This window comes from Thalassophryne amazonica, chromosome 17, assembly GCF_902500255.1.
Source record: "Thalassophryne amazonica chromosome 17, fThaAma1.1, whole genome shotgun sequence".
Classification (NCBI taxonomy): Eukaryota; Metazoa; Chordata; class Actinopteri; order Batrachoidiformes; family Batrachoididae; genus Thalassophryne; species Thalassophryne amazonica.
The window spans coordinates 16,528,341-16,549,792 of NC_047119.1; the positions used below are offsets into that span (position 1 = coordinate 16,528,341).

The 21,452-nt window shown below is 41.2% G+C and overlaps 1 protein-coding gene across 2 annotated transcripts in view; it reads right to left on the reverse strand.

Annotated features, from left to right (window-relative positions):
• Window positions 1-20,399, reverse strand: part of camsap1a (calmodulin regulated spectrin-associated protein 1a) — a 42,052-nt gene extending 21,653 nt beyond the window's left edge. For both annotated transcript variants that reach the window (XM_034191903.1, XM_034191902.1), the window contains exons 1-2: window positions 20,306-20,399; window positions 7,279-7,454 (exon numbers count right to left, since the gene is read on the reverse strand). In XM_034191903.1, the coding sequence (XP_034047794.1) occupies window positions 7,279-7,453 (175 nt within the window). In that variant the 5' untranslated portion in view covers window position 7,454; window positions 20,306-20,399. The remainder of the gene's footprint in view (window positions 1-7,278; window positions 7,455-20,305) is intronic.
• Window positions 20,400-21,452: the final 1,053 nt, after the last annotated feature.

The following is a 21,452-nucleotide window of genomic DNA, read 5'->3' on the forward strand; positions in this document are numbered from 1 at the left end:
TTTCCTAGGTTGACTCTGACTGTGGTCCCAAGGAAGGTTCGGTGGGGAACAGGTAAATTTGCATATTTAGTTAAAGAAAAAGAAGATGGACAAAACAGTTGGAAATTTAATCCTTTTAAGGGCTTAAAGTACAAAACAGGTGTTACAGCCGGCAAGCTATTGGTCTGGATCAGGACAGCCCCTGAGGGACTACCAGAACACCATAGAAACACCTCACATAGCGTTTGTCAGGGTTACATGGGTAACTCTCAAGGTCAAGGTCGGGAAAGTACCCCGCTAGACTTAGTATTAAGAAAGTATCCAGGAAAACGCATTAAAGCCAACCGATGTATGAGAAAGTGACACAAAAGGTCACATGGGGGCAGGCAGTGGCCTTTGGAGGGATCATTTGATCCGGTGATGTGTGAAGCAGTTGCTGTAGAAATACAGAAAAAAGAAATTAAAGATCAGCAGAAGAACATGAATAACAACAAAAAAACGCACTGAGGAAAAAGAAGTTTTGGCCTTGTTCAAGCAGGAAGCACAAAGGCTACAGCAGAAAAGAGAAAAAATGGCAGAGGAAAAATCCAAAGAGACCAAAGCCAGTGCACCGAGCTGGGAAGCAGAGTCACCCCCATATAAATGTCATGATATGGGAAAGACAGCTGGACAGTTTGTATTAGGCACTCATGAAGAGGACCAAGGCATGGATGTGGAGGGCAAATTCACACTGACACTAAAAGCTTGAGAGCCACAAGGAGATAGGTCCTCGATCTGTCAAATGGATCATACAAGGTCTCCAAGTCCAGAAGTAAGTGGTTTCCCATGACGACCAGTAGGGGGGGGCCACATATAACAGTGACACTGAGGTAGACGAAGATAGAGAGAGAGACCTGAAGTCTCCACCTGCGCCTCGAGGTCCACTGAAAACCGTCCTCTCCCACCATAAGTCAGTCAACTGGACCTTCTCAGGCTATAGAGGCTCCAAAGAGTGGCACAAGAGCTTCTGTGACACACTGGATCTGGCCAGAAAAGGTAATGAAGAACTAGCTGAGCAACTTCGGCTAGCAGAGGAAAGAATACAAAACATAGGGACGCCGAGGAAAGAAGAATATTGCAACAATCGACGCCCAATCGAGGGAATCACATTATAGAGCCACCCACCTGGAAGATTTCTGGTGAGGTCATCACTGAGAGTGCAAAAGAGGCCCGACTCAGGCAAAGACAACAATGTGTAGCCAAAGACATAATGGCTTTAGAACAGGACATAACTAACTTGATGGACCGCCTGGGGCCAGTCAGTCGCACTCGATCTGGAAGACAGTATGGAGCCCCCACAGAAGAAGAGGAGGACGAAGACCTCATATGCCCACTGGTGGTCAGAAATGGTCATCATGTGTACACCCCATGGAGCTGGACAGACATGGTGGGGCTGGCCAACAGGCTGCCAGACATCACCCAAGGGGAGGGACTGAGAAGAAAGTACCCTGAGGTCTTGGACCCCTCTAAATTGGATGATGAGGAGTGGAAACCTGAAGAGTGCCCAAAGAAGTTCCTGCAGATTCCAGAAGAGATGGGCGGAGGAAACAGGAAATGCATGGAACCATTCCCCAGCAACTGAAATCCTGTTCAAAATAACTGTAAAAAAGGCTCTACCGGAAGCGGTTCAGAAAGCCCTAGATGGAGTCGTGGGACTATCAAAAATGAATTGGGCCTTATACTCTGAGCATATTTGTCACCATCTTGAAATCTACAAGAAAGAAAAACAAAAAGAAGAAGATGCGGCCAAATCCCTGACGAAAAAATTGGTGCAGATGCAGTTGGGAGAACTAACCAAAGTCAAGAAAGAAAAAACCCAAACCAAACCAAAAGACCCAGGCACCAATGATGACCCCGTGTTCCTTCTGAACATTCACACACATGCACCCACAACAATGAGGGATAGGATAGACAATATCTGAAAGAATGACATGGAGCTGTAATAATGACTGTATATGTATATTAATAGGACACAGGAGTATGGCTGAGAGAACAGACTCCCCTGATCAGGGACTTATGCCTGATCTGCCTCTATCAAGTCTGATTGGTCTCTCAGAACTGTCTGGAGAAGAGGATCTACTGGAGGGCCGGTCGAGCCATGATTGGTCGCCACAGCCGCCATCCATCCAGCAGCTGAGCCAGTTGGCAACAGAAGGATCCCCATCATCCCAGCACCTGGCGACGAGGGCTTCACAGAGTCTGCCTGCAACAAGAGTCGGCCCGAGGACTCCGCCATCATTTGAAGGACCCTTTGGACTCTGGAACCCACCCCTTCCGCAGATGCCATGGAGACAGTCACATGTGCCGGTGGCAACGATACCTTCAAGGGGAGGCAGCCAATGTCGGCCATATGCGGCAATCGCCCGAATGCATCCTAGACCCAACTCACTGCTAGGACCTGTCCCCAGTTTCCCACCCCCAAGGCAGGAAAGAAATTTCGAACAGCCCAATGCCTCTGAAGGAGGATCAGCAGGGGTGGACCTCAGCCAAACTCACTCACCAGGACAGAGGGGAGCTTTGTACAGGCTGTTAAATGCCCGGAGTGTCCCAACCACTTGCCCGTGTGACATCAACAATACTCCCCCCACACATGAGATGCCTCCCCCCTTGTGCTTCCTGTCCCCTGGACTGCACAACCTTAATCTGGTCATGGTCACCCCACTGGACATGGCAATCTTGACTCGAGAGCTTCGTCTTCCACAAGAGTCTGCTCCAAAAACCCTGGAGCAGCTCCTGCCCCTCACAAATCACATTCCCCATGGGCTATTTGATGAAATCATGCCACAACTGAGTCAGACAGCTGCATGCCTGTTAAGGATACACCGTGACAATGCCAACTTGTGCTCAGGAGGGCCTCCATACTCAACTGTGTTGTCTTCAGTCTAGTATGGACATGCTAGCCAGCATGATGGAGCATATGGAGAGGGAACACCTAGGGCTGGCCACCACCACCCTGAATGTGGGCAAGAATTCTCTGGGGGCCCTGTACAACTTGGCCAAGCAGCACAAGGAGCTGGAAAGATCCATCACAGAACTGCGCGACTGTCTGAAAGCCAGAATTCCTGATCCTCCCCCGACTACCTCTGAAAGGCCAACCTCCCCATATTCCCCAACTTCTCCCAAAACTTCAGACGCTGAGTAAATGCTGGGGTGCGCGGACTGACCTAATGGCTCTGAAAACGGACAACGACCTTGGCTCTTGAGTTTGGATTATGGACTGGTTTCAGAAATCCGAGTGTAAATAAAAACGAAGAAGGATATATGTTAGTAACGAAGGTCTGATAAATGTCTGTCCTTACCATCATTTGCGTAACACAGATAAAGCTAAATGCATACACATAGATATCACATTTGCAAATTTATAAAAAGGAGACCCTTACACGGCGTGGCTAGGAAGTTAGTAATAAAGAGGCGTCATAGGGACCCCTTTTTCTTAAATTATTGCATGCCTCAAGAGACATGCATCGCCTAAATTTGGCGTCTGGCCAAAAAGGGCATTGAAAGAAAAACAAAGTGGAGAATGTTGAGAAATGGCCTATAATGAAAACCATTATATGACTGGATAAGGCAAATGATTTAAGGATGGACATGAAGGGAAACCATGTATTGTGTTTATCATTAAACTAGACATAGCTGCGCTAACCTTAGAATAGTTACCACACGCTAGTTACCACACGGCTTGGCCACAATACAATGAAAAAATTACAATAAGAGTGTATTTTTATTCTCTAGTACTGGCTTACAACTGACTGCACGCTATATTAATCTATTTTTTGAAATTTATACTTCACTTGGGCAGTTTTATATTTCATGGCATAACATGGTATAATTACCTGTGATTCACAAGCTAGTATGTATGTAGAGATACAAGAGTAGCCACAGAGTTATTAATTAGAGGTGACACACCAGCAAAACTATATATATTCTGGTCCATAAATAATTGGACAGTGACAAAAAAATTTGTATTTTTGCTTCTGTAAACCCCTGCAAGGATTTTAACCATTTAAATGGCTTTGAGAGGTGTTAAGAAGCTGATTTGCCGCTTCTGAAAAGCAGCGAAGCAAAGAACCAACAAAGCAGTGGGTCAAAGCAGTGCTTCATTGCTTCAAAGCGACGCACGTATTAAGTTGCAGTAACATTAAGTAAATTTACCTGTTGATATCACAGACATAGCGCCGTCGTTGGTACTCTCAGATGAGGCGGATTTGAATGCTGAGAGGACCGCTCTTCTTCCACGTGATTAACCTCTGGGTACCGAAACTTGGCACCGAAAGATGACGCATGTATTGATACTTGGTACTACCGAAGCATTTCGGTCAGTGCCACAAAAGAACTGAAGCTCTGTACCCAGCCCTAGCTAAGATATCAAAGGAGTGGCTTCAGGACAACTCTGTGAATGTCCTTGAGTGGCCCAGCCAGAGCCCAGACCTAAATCTGACTGAACATCTCTGGACAGATGAAAATGTCTGTGCACCGGCACTCCCCATCCAACCTGATGGAGCTTGAGAGGTGCTGCAAAGAGGAACGGACCAAAGACGGGTCAAGTTTGTGGCATCATATTCAAGAAGACTTGAGCCTGTAACTGCTGCTAAAGGTGCATTCAAAGTATTGAGCAAAGGGTGTAAATACTTATGCACGTGTGATTTCTTAGCTTTATATTTTTAATAAATTTGCTTGAGAAATGTTTTATTTATATATATATATATATATATATATAGATATAGATATAGATAAAACATTTCTCATGTTGTCATTATGGGGTATTGTGTGTAGAGTTTTGACGGAAAAATGAATTTATTCCATTTTGGAATGAGGCTGTACAATAACAAAATGTGGAAAGAGTGAAGGACTGTGAATACTTTCCTGATGCACTGTAGGTAATGGTGCAATACCTGTGTATTCTTTATTCTTAGGAATGTCATAGCTACTAAAAAGATATGCATTTGTGGTCTCATATTTGGATTTCAGTATTCGACCATACCGTCCTTGAGCTGCTATTTACCTTTCAGCAGATTACAATCTTCTTATGAAGCTACACTCATAAATATTGGGATTGTGTTGTTTCAGAGTCATTTTACTGAGTCATGCATTGCAGGAGTTTTCACTGGAGGGAAGAAAACACTTAACCCCACATGGCTCATAAAAACAGAGTCTTCCATTACTGAATGGCTGCTTCGCTGGCTCCATCAACTCACACTGACAGTAAAACCAGACCAGCATACTCACACAACTGACCTTTTCATCACACTCCCTCGACAACAGTGTGTAACACAAAGTTTACAATCAAGAAGCAACAGCCACACATTTACAGTTCTTGCAGCTAAATGATTACGTGCAAACCCATTTCAACATTTTTTTTTCCATCATTTTCATCAGAACCGTGAAGCTGTGCAGAAAAAACACTAACCGTGACACTTCAGACTGAGGCTGGACTGCTGCTAGGGCGCAACAATTCCTTTGTGATGTCATTTAGTGCTTAACTGTGAATAGTCAACACAGCTGACTCATTAAATTAGTATGTTTCAGCTGTTTTGTTCACGTGTTCAAAAGGTAAATTGTATAACTACAAGATTAGAATAACAAGTCAATACAAGTCAGAATAACACCAATTATTATATGGCTGAGATGCTACACGTGCTCTGATTGGCTGATTACCGGTTGGATATTTTCCCATATTGGACTGGTTTCCATGACAATCAATCCGAAACATGTATTTTCTTTACAAACCAGAAGCTAAAAACGCGATTACAAAAAGCAAGTTGGATATGAACGTACTCCATAAATATCTAAACAGCATCTGAAAAAACACACAGATTGAAAGTTTACCAGCTAACGACCGGACCATCTGTTAGCAAGTTCTTCATGGAGGTGAATCGAACACGTTGGACTACAAGCCGTCAGCAGCTTTCATATTTGGGCAATACTATAAGTTTGTGTGTTTATATATACTCATATATAATAGCCATATAATAAACAAATTACTAACTTCACTTGCTCGGCCTGTATGGGGATATCAGACCTCTACGTTTTTCGCAAGGTCCGTACTGACAACAGGTCGGTCTGATATTTCCAAGTACAGACCTCACAGTCATTTAATAATCCTTTAAATTAACAGAATAAATGCACTGTGCACAGTTATAGTCACTCAGTAATTTTAATTTTGTTGTGCTTTTAAAACTGAAATATGAAAATATTCGAATTTCAATACAAATCAAATGTGAGATTTTGTCTTCTGTTTCATGAAAAAACTAATCAAATATAACTGTCAAAAGCTGATTAAAAACCACCAATTTTTAAAATAAAACACAGAAGACCATTTAAAAGAAATATACATTTAATGAAGAAAAAACACTAGTCACACCTTTTACTTATCCATATATATTTATAAATATTAGTTATCTAGCAGGTTTTTATTTAATTTTCATTTGAACAATACACATGCAAATGAAAACTGAAAAACAAAAATACTATAGATTACTATATATGGACAGGAAAAGTTGCAGATTTTCACATTTTAGAAGCTGTAACAAAAATGTGTGCATTTGTTGCTTTATAGACAACTAGTAATTCATTATCCAAATAGATAGCCAATTGAGCTAATAAAAAATTGAATATTTAAGCTCTTTAATTTGATTTAAATAAGTTCCCCTTTAAAATATAGTTTATTAAAGATGACTATGTTGTGTTTTATTTTTTTGTGGATTGAAAATGCTTATATGATGGCACATACTATATTCAGTGTAATGATGGCACACTTCGCCCTCAAGATAGTCTGACTGCATTAAACATGCACTTTAATATACAAGCCTCACATGTATGTATGTGACAAGGCTACAGACTATTATCACACATAACCAGTATGGAAATATGTGACTTTATACTTACTTAACAAAGAAGCCCCAAGGTTTAAAGAGAGCCAAAGCGGTGACGGATCAAGATAAAGGGCTCCTAATTGAGTTATCGATGGCATTAACCTCTGATGTATTGGCCAAAATCTGACTTTTCATCCAATAAGTAAAACTCATTACTTTCACTAACTGAAGGAGTTTTAAGTTTGTGCCACCTCTCACAACAGGTGCCTCAAATCTTAAATTTATTCAAATTATTAACCTTTATATTTGCACATTCTTCATGAAACTCGAGTACAGTTTAAATGCAATCAATCGATCACTAACTATTCTTCTGCATGTTCCCCACTCAAAGGCTACAAAGCTGCACAGACTGTGTGACTTCTTACAGGGTTCAGCAGGGAGCACTTACCTACACCGTAAGCTTTGGCAAACAACCAGCGGAGATTTGCGTCTATTTTGGCTCTTGCAGAATCATAAAGCCCCAGTGGTACAACCTGAACCTCCAGGCCTCCTCCTGCACCATCTTCTACTGCGTGAGCTCCCCTCCGGGTGCTGTTCCTGCCAGCACTCGCCTCCCCATCCATCCTACAAACAGAAACACAGAGATGATATTGCTTAAATATCAATAAACCAGTATGTGGGGAATGATGGATGATAAAGATATAAGAAACAAAAGGCTTGTTTGGTGTGCTGACAGCAGAGATCGTCTTTTCGAGATTCCCCTTTTTGTTTACACCTACAGTTTACAGCTAAATATGGTTGGAGCTCCATGTCAACAATCCCCAAAGACCTATTTGCAAAATCACTTTAAAGGGCTTGTTGTACACATCAGTGACATATGTCAAGGAACTCCCACATCAACTAGTCAGAACTCTTCCTGCATCCAAATATTTAGGGTCCCTTCACACATAATGCGAAGTTTGGTCGAAGTGCGCGTGAAGTGCGCATGAAGCAGGAATCGTGTAAAATCGTCCCTGCCTCGAACGCCTTGTACACCTGTTGCTACAACAATTTGCGCACACGCAATGTTTCGTGGTGCGCTAATTCGAACTGTTTTGCCCTGTTTTGTCATATTCAACCAAACTTCGCACTATGTACTAACCAACCTATTTGTGCACACCAGCAGCTGAAAGGCACAGTGTGTGGTGTGACAGCCCATCGAGCCCTCTCGCAGCAGGTGTCGGCCAAATTCCAGCAGACACGCACAAACATCTAACACCGGTCGTTTGACACTTAGAAAATGTATGGCCATTTGCACTATCATCATGAAAACAGTCTGCAGACAATCACTGTTGTGCTGGCAGTGAAATTTGTCTACCTTCCCCATGAGGGTGGCTTTGGTCTGTGTGCTGAACTGACAGGAGGTGTGGCCGCCGACTTTTATGGTGGGAGTTTTGGCGCTGATTAGTTTGTGCGCTGCTCTGACCCACAGGAATATTAGCAAGACAGCTGCTACCAGAATCTTTTCCCCTCATCTGTCCGTCATGATTAATGAGTTGGGCAATGCTGTGTAATCTCAGACTGCATGAACTCTTGAACACAAACGCAAAATGGATACCATTTCGGAGCATATCACTACATTGCAAAGGAATGTGCTGCTGAGGACCGGAGAATATTCTTAATAAATTTGGACTCTAGACAGTCAGAGGTGCAGTAAATGGAATTCTCTATCACTCCGCCTAACATCAACACATTATCGGCTCCTGAAGGTCAAATGCCCTGCTCTTCCCCCAGAAGGACCTACAGCCTTGGTGAAGGAATTTGGCTCCCCCTTCTCATCTATCTACCCCCCCTCCCCAGCCTGCTGTTGCCTAGCAACGTCAGACTTTATGCACACACGGACAGAAACTGACAGAAACTAACTCATTTGTATACAATTTCAATTTTCAATTTATTTTCATTTATATAGCGCCAAATCACAACAAAGTTGTCTCAGGGCGCTTCACACAAGTAAGGTCTTCATTGTGTACTTGCTACATTCTGATAACATTTCAAGGTATGCAATAGTTGATTTCAGAATACAAACACCAAATCATGAAACTGCCAGTGTCTAAGTTTGTTAATCAAGTGCCATAATTCTGCCAAAATGTGTCAATCTTGTACAATATTATAATATGCTTATTACCAACCTATAACGAGGAATTGTACCAAGTTTCCCAAAATTCTTACTAAAAATGTGAGGAGTTTATTTCAGAACGCTTATCCCCTTTTTGGGATGAAGGGACGGACAGACAGATATCGCCATGACACGACCCCCCTTCAGGCCTTCGGCCACTGAGGGATTACAGGTAAACGTGAGTAATTTGTGTGATATTACAGAAAGGAATTAATCTATTACTTCACAAAAAGTTTGCTTTTTAAGCTGCTTTGTTCTACACTCAACAAAAATATAAATGCAACACTTTTGGTTTTGCTCCCATTTTGTATGAGATGAACTCAAAGATAAACCCTATAACCCAGTTTCCTCCCATTCGTTCCTCATTTGTTTTGTTGTACGGTCAGTCACAGTCAGTCAGAGCTGCGTGTCGTCAGAGCGAGCTGCAAAAAGTTTGTACCTGAGTTTTCAGAGGTGGGGTTTGTAGTTGCCATCTGCCACGCCGGTGTTTGCCAACCCGGACAGTGGGAATACCACCTCAACCGGCAACTTAGCCCAGCGACTGGACAGCAACAACGTCCGAGGCCCAACGTGGTGAATTCACTGAGGCCGCGCGCTGCGTCACGAGTGCCGCTTCCCCGAGGCCTCGTGCAGCCACCGCGGATCCATCAGCGCGGAAACACCGAGGCCGCGCGGCACCAGCGCAGTGCAGATCCATCCCGGTGACAAACAACGCAGGCTGTTAACATCGGCGATCGACAAGCTGCTCATAAGCCGACCATGGGGCCTAAGAAGGTTCTGACAGCGGAGGAAGGTGACGATATTAAAAAATCTCTGGACTTTTTATCAGAGGAGATTTCTGTTGTGAAGCAGCAACAGAAATCAATCATGGATCTGGTGGAGGAGGTGAAGGCATTACGGCTCCAGAATGCCGAGAAAGACCGGCATCTGGTGCAGCTGGAAAATAGAGTGGCTGAATTGGAGCAGTACACCAGAATTAACGACGTCATCATCACAGGTCTTCACATCAAACCACGGTCCTACGCACGGGCGGTAACAGATGAGAGCGGAGGGGAGCCCAGTGAACAGGAGGTCAGCTCTGTGGAAAAACAGGTTGCTGATTTCCTCCTATCTAAAGGTATAGAAATGGATTTAAATAACATTGAAGCGTGCCACCCTCTGCCCCGGAGAAATGACGGTGATAAACGAACCATCATCATGAGATTCATCAACAGAAAACACAAAACAGCACTGTTAAAACAAGGAAGAAAACTGAAAGGGACAAACGTATTCATCAATGAACATCTCACCAAACGGAATGCCGACATCGCCAGGAAAGCACGCTTCTTGAAGAAACAGGGAAAAATCCAGCACACATGGACTTCAAACTGTAAAATATTCATCAAACTGAACGGATCACCAGAACAAGCAAAAGTCATGGCAATAAGGAACATCGAGGAGCTGGACAAATATGAACAATAGTGTTTCTTAAAGTGAGGATCTGGACAAATAAGACCAATAAGGTACGAGGACACAAACACATCACAACACCATGACACAGACCAGAGGAACCTATTCATCTACTACCTATTCATCTACATCTGGAGACAAGAAGGATATAACTCAAAGGATTGCTGATCATGGAAAAGTAGAACTGAGAACATTTAAATACACAGACCACAATGTACTGGACTTGGAGCACGATATAGACCCGGACAATAATTTCTTCTCAAATATCAATGACAGTTGTTGCTATTATACAGATGAACAGTTTAATCAGATCATTAAAACGGATAACAAATTATCAATAATCCATTTCAACAGCAGAAGTCTATATGCAAACTTTAACAACATTAAAGAATATTTAAGTCAGTTTAAAAAAATATTTAACATAATTGCTATATCAGAAACATGGATCAATGAAGATAAAGGAATGGATTTTGAACTGGATGGATATGAATTTAATTGTGTAAACAGAAAAAATAAGAGTGGAGGAGGAGTGGCTGTGTATGTGGATAAGAACATGGATTATAAAATAGTAGACAATATGACAACTGTGATTGATAACTTATTAGAATGTATAACTATTGAAATATGTGAAGAAAAAAGCAAAAATGTATTAGTCAGCTGTATATATAGAGCACCAGGATCTAGTATTGAAACATTCACTGACTGTATGGGAAAAATGTTCTCAAAAACTAATCAAAAAACTGTGTTCATTTGTGGTGACTTAAATATTGATCTGCTCAATCCAAATAAGCATAAAATAACAGATGAATTTATCAGTATAATGTACAGTATGAGTTTATATCCAAAAATCACCAGGCCAAGCAGAATTACATCCCATAGTGCTACCTTAATTGATAATATATTCAGCAATGATATTGAGAATAACACTGTGAGTGGATTATTAATCAATGACATTAGTGATCATCTACCAGTTTTCATCGTTTATAATAGAAACCATCGGCGGAATCAGCCAGAGGAGAAAATAAAATACAGGCGAGTGCGGACAGAGGAAAACATGAACACACTAAAGAAGGATTTACAGGAGCAAAACTGGGAAAAGGTATACAGTGAAAGTGATGTTGATAGTGCATATGAAACTTTTTTACAAATATTTACATCATTATATGATAAAAACTGTCCAATTAAACAAGACTACAGAAAACAAAAAGCCAAGCTCGACCATGGATGACGAAGGGGTACGAAATGCATGTAATAAGAAAAATACACTGTATAGAGAATTCATAAAACTAAAGACTAAAGAGGCAGAAAATAGATATAAGAAATACAAAAATAGATTAACTAATATTATACGGGTATGTAGGAAGGAATATTATAGTAACATATTATATAATAACAAAAACAATATTAAAGGAATATGGGATATATTAAATAGCATTATCAAAAATGGTAATAAAAAACAGAGTTACCCTCAGTATTTCATTGATAATAATGTCAAGAAGGAAAGTAAGGATGAGGTAGTCAACGGTTTTAATAATTTTTTTGTAAATATTGGACCAAGCTTGGCAGAAAAAATTCCCGATTCCCAACCTGAGGATTGGGATAATAATCTCATAGAAAGAAATCCCTGTTCAATGTTCCTCACAGCAGTGGATGGAAATGAAATTATAGACATTGTGAATAATTGTAAATATAAAACATCTACCGATTTAAATGAAATTGATATGGTGGTGGTAAAACAGGTCATTGAATGGATTGTAGAACCATTAACATACATCTGTAACTTATCATTTCAAACCGGTAAATTTCCCAATCAAATGAAAATAGCTAAGGTTGTGCCGCTGTATAAGACTGGGGATAGACACCACTTCACAAATTATAGACCTGTTTCTTTGCTTCCACAATTTTCCAAATTATTAGAAAAGTTATTCAATAATAGATTAGACAAATTCATAAATAAACATAAATTACTTACTGATAGTCAATATGGATTCAGAGCACATAGTTCAACATCACTTGCATTAATAGAATCAGTTGAGGAGATTACAAACGCCATAGACCACAAATTACATTCAGTTGGAATATTTATAGACCTTAAAAAGGCTTTTGATACAATTAATCATGACATATTAATCAATAAACTTGAACAGTATGGGATTAGGGGGTTGGTGTTGCACTGGGTGAGAAGCTACTTAAGTAACAGAAAACAGTTTGTGAAGTTGGGGGAATATACATCATCATGCTTGGACAATGCTTGTGGCGTCCCACAGGGGTCAGTATTGGGTCCAAAACTGTTTCTAATTTATATAAATGATATTGTCAATGTTTCCAAAATATTAAAATTAGTATTATTTGCAGATGACACAAGCATTTTTTGTTCAGGGGGGGATTTGCAGGAGTTACTGAGGAGGATCAGTATAGAAATGGGAAAATTGAAAATATGGTTTGACAGAAATAAATTATCATTAAACTTAAGTAAAACAAAATACATGTTATTTGGCTATTGTAATACAGACATACAGGTTCAGTTACAAGTCGAGGGGGTCGATATTGAAAGGGTACATGAAAATAAGTTTCTGGGGGTGATAATAGATGATAAGATAAACTGGAAGACTCATATAAAACATATACAAAGTAAACTGTCAAGAAGCATTTCAGTTCTAAACAAAGCGAAACATATTCTGGACCACAACTCACTCCGCATTCTTTACTGCTCACTGGTTTTACCATATTTACAGTACTGTGCAGAGGTATGGGGTAATACTTATAAAGGTACAACACAATCACTATCAGTAATGCAGAAAAGAGCTATAAGAATTATTCATAATACTGGCTATAGAGATCATACAAATCCACTATTTTTACAATCCAAATTCTTAAAATTCACAGACTTGGTTCATTTTCAAACAGTACAAATTGTGTATAAAGCAATAAACAATTTACTTCCAGCAAATATTAAAAATATGTTTTTTAACAGATCAGGGGATTACAGTCTGAGGGGGAAATTTAATTTAAAGCATCAGTGGGCACGAACAACATTAAAAGGTTTCTGTATTTCTGTCTGTGGGGTGAGGATGTGGAACAGATTGGGAGTGGGGCTCAAGCAATGTCCAAGCATGAACCAGTTCAAACAGCGGTACAAAAATATGGTTTTTTCTGGGTATAGGGAGGAGGAAGGGTAATGAGGGTTAGGGTGTTTTTGTTTTTTGCTTCGGCTTGTAAATATATAGTATTTTGTATGTAAGTAGGTATGTGTAGGTGTATATTTATGTTTGTGTATATATATGTGTATATATGTATATGTGTATGTATGTTGATGTGTATATGTATGTGTATATATATGTATATATATATATATATATTGATATCGGTTTAGGTGTGTAGGAATTTATGTGTATATGTGGCAAAGGGTATTACTGGTTGTGGGGAAGAAGGGGTAGGGATAAATAAGCTGATGCTTCACCCTACCCCTTTTCGGACATGTTGGGTACACAGTAGGAACTTTTTTGTTGTTGTCTTTACTGATCTATCTTGTAATTGTTGTTGTATCAAATGTTCGAAATAAACAGTTTTCATTCATTCATTCATTCAAAGATCTAAAACTTTTTCCACATACACAATATCACCATTTCCCTCAAATATTGTTCACAAACCAGTCTAAATCTGTGATAATGAGCACTTCTCCTTTGCTGACATAATCCATCCCACCTCACAGGTGTGCCATATCAAGATGCTGATTAGACACCATGATTAGTGCACAGGTGTGCCTTAGACTGCCCACAATAAAAGGCCACTCTGAAAGGTGCAGTTTTATCACACAGCACAATGCCACAGATGTCGCAAGATTTGAGGGAGCGTGCAGTTGGCATGCTGACAGCAGGAATGTCAACCAGAGCTGTTGCTCATGTATTGAATGTTCATTTCTCTCCAAAGGCGTTTCAGAGAATTTGGCAGTACATCCAACCAGCCTCACAACCGCAGACCACGTGTAACCACACCAGCCCAGGACCTCCACATCCAGCATGTTCACCTCCAAGATCGTCTGAGACCAGCCACTCGGACAGCTGCTGAAACAATCGGTTTGCATAACCAAAGAATTTCTGCACAAACTGTCAGAAATCATCTCAGGGAAGCTCATCTGCATGCTCGTCGTCCTCATCGGGGTCTCGACCTGACTCCAGTTCGTCGTCGTAACCGACTTGAGTGGGCAAATGCTCACATTCGCTGGCGTTTGGCACGTTGGAGAGGTGTTCTCTTCACGGATGAATCCCGGTTCACACTGTCCAGGGCAGATCGCAGACAAGCATGTGTGGCGTTGTGTGGGTGAGCGGTTTTCTGATGTCAATGTTGTGGATCGAGTGGCCCATGGTGGCAGTGGGGTTATGGTATGGGCAGGCATCTGTTATGGATGAAGAACACAGGTGCATTTTATTGATGGCATTTTGAATGCACAGAGATACCGTGATGAGATCCTGAGGCCCATTGTTGTGCCATACATCCAAGAACATCACCTCATGTTGCAGCAGGATAATGCATGGCCCTATGTTGCAAGGATCTGTACACAATTCTTGGAAGCAGAAAATGTCCCAGTTCTTGCATGGCTGGCATACTCACCGGACATGTCACCCATTGAGCATGTTTGGGATGCTCTAGACCGGCGTATACGACAGCATGTACCAGTTTCTGCCAATATCCAGCAACTTCGCACAGCCACTGAAGAGGAGTGGACCAACATTCCACAGGCCACAACTGACAACCTGATCAACTCTATGCGAAGGAGAAGTGTTGCACTGCATGAGGCAAATGGCGGTCACACCAGATACTGACTGGTATCCCCCGCAATAAAACAAAACTGCACCTTTCAGAGTGGCCTTTTATTGTGGACAGTCTAAGGCACACCTGTGCACTAATCATGGTGTCTAATCAGCATCTTGATATGGCACACCTGTGAGGTGGGATGGATTATCTCAGCAAAGGAGAAGTGCTCACTATCACAGATTTAGACTGGTTTGTGAACAATATTTGAGGGAAATGGTGATATTGTGTATGTGGAAAAAGTTTTAGATCTTTGAGTTCATCTCATACAAAATGGGAGCAAAACCAAAAGTGTTGCGTTTATATTTTTGTTGAGTGTAATATAACACTGCACAAAATGCTACAAACTCTGTTTTATCTTTCAGTTATGGAATTTTCTGGAGTATAAGTCGCTTGTTTTTTTGTTGTTGTTGTTTCTGGTCTTTTTGTTTGTTTTGTTTTTAAGTAGTTTGGGAGGGCCCGTGACATACTCCACATACACACAAAATAAAAAAATCAGACATTCATTGTTAATAATAATGATAATAAATAATAAATAATAATAAGACTCAAACTCCAAAACAAAATAAACTCAAACAATTACAGAATAAAATGTCAACAATAAAAAGTACACAACAAAACACTAAATTAAAGAGCAGATAATTCAGATAAAATAATGGCGGTGCTCACGTAGCAGTCTGCCGCTGCAGACAACAGCAGTTCTGCTACAACTTTTTTTTTTCTGCTGCCAACCTGAACGATGAATGTCTCCCTCCCTCCATCCCTATTACCCTCCCCCCCGTGTCTCTCCACTCCCCTCACCCTGGCTTCCTCCCTGCCACCTCAAAGGCAGCACGGTTTTTACTGCTGCAGCCTTCTAATCCCCAAGCTGGGCGGCACGGGCCCCTCCTGCTGCAGCCTTCACCCACTTTGCCTCAATTCGGATGACGGACTGCTTCAAGTTTAATGCACATAAACGATGTCAAATGTATATGTGTTGTCTTTAATTCTGGTGTGTGACATTATTACGGTAAACTAGTAATAATTGTGGATTAATTTCTGTATTTTGTCTGAGGTAATTGGAGTGTAAATGTAATTTTGTTGTTGTTGCACTCGTGTAATGACAATGACAACAAATCTCATCTCATCTCATTTCTGTTCCATATGACGCAGTGTCAGTTCTGGCGCAGCGTCCACAAGACACGCTTGTCGGGCAGGACACGCATGAGCTGGCTGGACACGCACCAGCAGATGTGGACATGAGATGAGCAAACTGCTTCTCATTCATATCATTTCATGTCTGTATGCCTGTGACCATGGGTCATCTACAGAGGAACAGACGGATCATATTTGTATTGCCTGCTTGATAAGAGTGATTGAATATAAAATGCTGTGTTTTTTTATGGTGTATGTTTTTTTTTTAATACGTCCATCTCTTTGTTGATTTCAGGCATTTTCACCCGCACTGTTTTCAGGCCACTGACGGTATCAGTAAATTGCAGGTACGAATCCTGTGGGTGGTATTTTTTTTTTTTATTCCACATCAGCAGCGTGATGTGGTTCCACAGGTACCAGCTGGTCATTATGTTTTATTTATTCCATATAAGCGACATGATGTAGTTCCACAGGTACCAGCTGGTTTTTATTTTTCATTTATTCCACATCAGCAGTGCGATGTGGTTCCACATGTACCAGCTGTTTTTTTGTTGTTGTTGTTTTTTATTCCACATCAACAGCGTGATGTGGTTCCACTATAGCTGGTTTTTATGTTTTATTTATTCCACATCAGCAGCACGATGTGGTGCACCCCACACTGTGTTCCTGTTCGAAAGACACCATCGCGTACACGAACCCTCACACCGGGATCGTGCACGCCTGCCCGTCAGGGCAATGTTTCTTGGTGCGCTAATTCGAACTGTTTCGCCTTATTCAACCAAACTTCGCACTATGTGTGAATGGGCCTTTAGTATGTACTAACCAACCTTAGTACATTCAACCCAACCGTTACTACAGTACGTACTAGAAGTAAGTCGGGGAGTAGTTGGGACACAACTCAAACTACTACACCACGTTAACAGATGATGCATATGAGCATACCCACGTATTTGACCAAAATTTCTATTTTGCAACAGCAGACATTTTTGTAGACAGCTCCTGGTGTAAGTCTGGACAATTCCACGGTCACTCAGCCACCTCTACCATTTTCATGTATGTCCCTTGTTTGAAGAATTGTTTTAAGAAAAGACATGAAGAGCAATAACAATTTTTGTTCCCCTCTGTATACAACCACAACAGAGTTTAACAATTAAGGCATTCTTGTAATGTAGACTTTCAATTTCAGTTCAAAGGGTTTAACAAAAAAATATTTAGGAATTACAGCCATTTTAGACACACAGACCATAAATAATTGGACAAGCAAAATATAACGATTATCATCACTTTCACAGGCAGAGATATGGCGAGAAGCTCGACCATCTGTGAAGAAATTGGAGTAGAGCCACTGCTCCTTCACTCTGAGGTGGTTCGGGCATCTGGTAAGGATGCCCCCTGGGTACCTCCTGATGGAAGTGTTCCAGGCACATCCAGCTGAGAGGAGACCCTGGGGGAAGACCCAGGACTACGTTGAGAGATTATATCTCCACACTGGCCTGGGAACACCTTGGCATCCACCAGTGAAAGGTGGTTAATGTGGCCCAGGAAAGGAATGTTTGGGGTCCCCTGCTGGAGCTATTGCTCCCATGACCCGGTCCTGGATAAGCGGTTGAAGATGAGTGAGTGAGGAAATGGATAGACAGTTCCAAATTGCTGAATATTTTTTGGACTTCGTTGACTCAATCATTAAAAAAATACACACTGTATGGTCTACTGTATGGCTACTGGATGGTAAATCTGTCTGGAGTTGGGAGTTTTCAAAAACCGTGACCATCATCAGCAGTGCGATGTGGTTCCACATGTACCAGCTGTTTTTTTGTTGTTGTTGTTTTTTATTCCACATCAACAGCGTGATGTGGTTCCACTATAGCTGGTTTTTATGTTTTATTTGTTCCACATCAGCGGCACGATGTGGTGCACCCCACACTGTGTTCCTGTTCGAAAGACACCATCGCGTACACGAACCCTCACACCGGGATCGTGCACGCCTGCCCGTCAGGGCAATGTTTCTTGGTGCGCTAATTCGAACTGTTTCGCCTTATTCAACCAAACTTCGCACTATGTGTGAATGGGCCTTTAGTATGTACTAACCAACCTTAGTACATTCAACCCAACCGTTACTACAGTACGTACTAGAAGTAAGTCGGGGAGTAGTTGGGACACAACTCAAACTACTACACCACGTTAACAGATGATGCATATGAGCATACCCACGTATTTGACCAAAATTTCTATTTTGCAACAGCAGACATTTTTGTAGACAGCTCCTGGTGTAAGTCTGGACAATTCCACGGTCACTCAGCCACCTCTACCATTTTCATGTATGTCCCTTGTTTGAAGAATTGTTTTAAGAAAAGACATGAAGAGCAATAACAATTTTTGTTCCCCTCTGTATACAACCACAACAGAGTTTAACAATTAAGGCATTCTTGTAATGTAGACTTTCAATTTCAGTTCAAAGGGTTTAACAAAAAATATTTAGGAATTACAGCCATTTTAGACACACAGACCATAAATAATTGGACAAGCAAAATATAACGATTATCATCACTTTCACAGGCAGAGATATGGCGAGAAGCTCGACCATCTGTGAAGAAATTGGAGTAGAGCCACTGCTCCTTCACTCTGAGGTGGTTCGGGCATCTGGTAAGGATGCCCCCTGGGTACCTCCTGATGGAAGTGTTCCAGGCACATCCAGCTGAGAGGAGACCCTGGGGGAAGACCCAGGACTACGTTGAGAGATTATATCTCCACACTGGCCTGGGAACACCTTGGCATCCACCAGTGAAAGGTGGTTAATGTGGCCCAGGAAAGGAATGTTTGGGGTCCCCTGCTGGAGCTATTGCTCCCATGACCCGGTCCTGGATAAGCGGTTGAAGATGAGTGAGTGAGGAAATGGATAGACAGTTCCAAATTGCTGAATATTTTTTGGACTTCGTTGACTCAATCATTAAAAAAATACACACTGTATGGTCTACTGTATGGCTACTGGATGGTAAATCTGTCTGGAGTTGGGAGTTTTCAAAAACCGTGACCATGCAAGGGAGAGACTCGTGAGGGAAGCCACCAACACCCCCACCCCCACCCTCACCCCCCATGGCGAGTCAGAAGACGTTATAGGCACCTGTGGCTGTCATTGGAGAAACGGTGCATAGTGCAACTTTTGCCAGTTGCACAACAAGCACAGCTTTGTAGTGGATTGGCACGTACTACAGAAGGATTTTCGAACAAGGAAGCAAATCCAAGCTTGAATCTCCCATGTGCCTTCTGGCAAACTGTAACTGAAATGTTACCCCTTATTTAAAAAAAAAAAAAAAATCCTTCTCCATGCCCATCCACCATGAAGCTGAATAACCAGACACAACACAACAGGCCAAAATTACACTAAACACATTTTCTCCAATCACAGCCACAGAAGCCTAAAAACTCCTTTAAAGATTGTGTGCAGGCACTATTTCACAACAAAAATTATGTAATAGGGATGAAAACATTATATTTGGGATGCTCCTAGTCATTGCTAAATAAACATTTAAATCAAATGGAGCATTACAATATGAATTTCTAGGAGCAAATCTGGTTGTGTTGGAAGCAGCCAACAACATTACATCATGAATAACAACCAAGGTGGGGCTGATTATGGAGCCGCCCACCTGCCCGGAGCGGGTGATGAAATGAAACACACCTTTTCCGAGACCTGCTTTTAAAACGCGTGGAATTAAAAAAAAAAAGAAGAAGAAAAAAGACACATGCATTTTGTCCAGAAGACACTTTGGCAGGTGAAATAACTTGAATAGTTTTAGACTTCCGATTATACAAAGCTGCTCTTTGGTGTATGCATGCTAACACAAAGTGAGCGCCTTCTGGAGGTTGGTGTTAATTATTGCGTAAAACAGCAACAATACAGCGACAGACACAGCAGGGAAGTTACCTCTATTTGTGCATTGGATCCTCTTGGAGAGATGGAGCAGAGCTTAAAGAGCGGACACGCTTGCCTGAAAGGAGACGGCTCCTCCCTGCCACCCAGCAACGCAGATCTCCGGCCTGTCAGGATAAAACCGCAGCCTGCGGCCCGACGCTCGTTAATACAATAAAACCAACCTGAGCGGCAAGCATTCGGAAAGCCGTCTTCTACTTCGTTAATTCGCCATCAAAAGTCGTCCGCCTTTGGTGTCTTCTCTGCTGAATGATGACTAGCAGGTCCTGTTGTCGGAGCCTGTCTCTATGGGGACGGTACTGTTGCAATGTTCCTGCTTACCTGCCGAGGGCGCTGTGGGTTTGTGAAGCGATCCCCAAAATAAAAATCAGACAAAAAATAAATTAAAAATAAAAAAAAGTCTAGAAAATGACAATACCTAATTACGACGGAGTTTTGGGGCCACATTGATTTTTTTTTGGGGGGGGGACTTAGAAAATAAAGTCGTAATATTACGAGAAAAAAGTCGTAATATTACGAGAATAAAGTCGTAATGTTACGAGAAAAAAAGTAATATTACGAGAATAAATTACAATAAATAATAATATAATAATATATAATTATATATAATTAATAACATATATAATAATAATAATATTAGAATAAAGTCGTACTATTACGAGAATAAAGTCATAATATAATATTTCGACTTTTTCTCGTAATATTACGACTTTTTTCTCGTAAAATTACGAATTTATTCTCGTAATATTACGACTTTATGCTCATAATATTACGACTTTTTTCTCGTAAAATTACGACTTTATTCTCGTAATATTATGACTTTATTCTCGTAATATTACGACTTTATTCTCGAAGTCTAAAAAAAATAAATAAATCTGTGGCCCTAAAATGCCGTCGTACCCTAATAGATGCATTAATTGATAGTTGATTTAGTCATAACATTTATGAAATATGATTTGATAAATATAATTTATTATGATAACAGGCTATATATTTGGCTATAATCTGTTGAATCAACTGCAACGATTCACAGGTTCGAACTTCAAACGTTGTAGAAAACAAAAAATGCTAGTTTCTAAGCTCAGGAAGGGAGAGACAGCAGGTGCATTTTGCGGCAGCGGCATCTTGCCGCGGCAGCTGC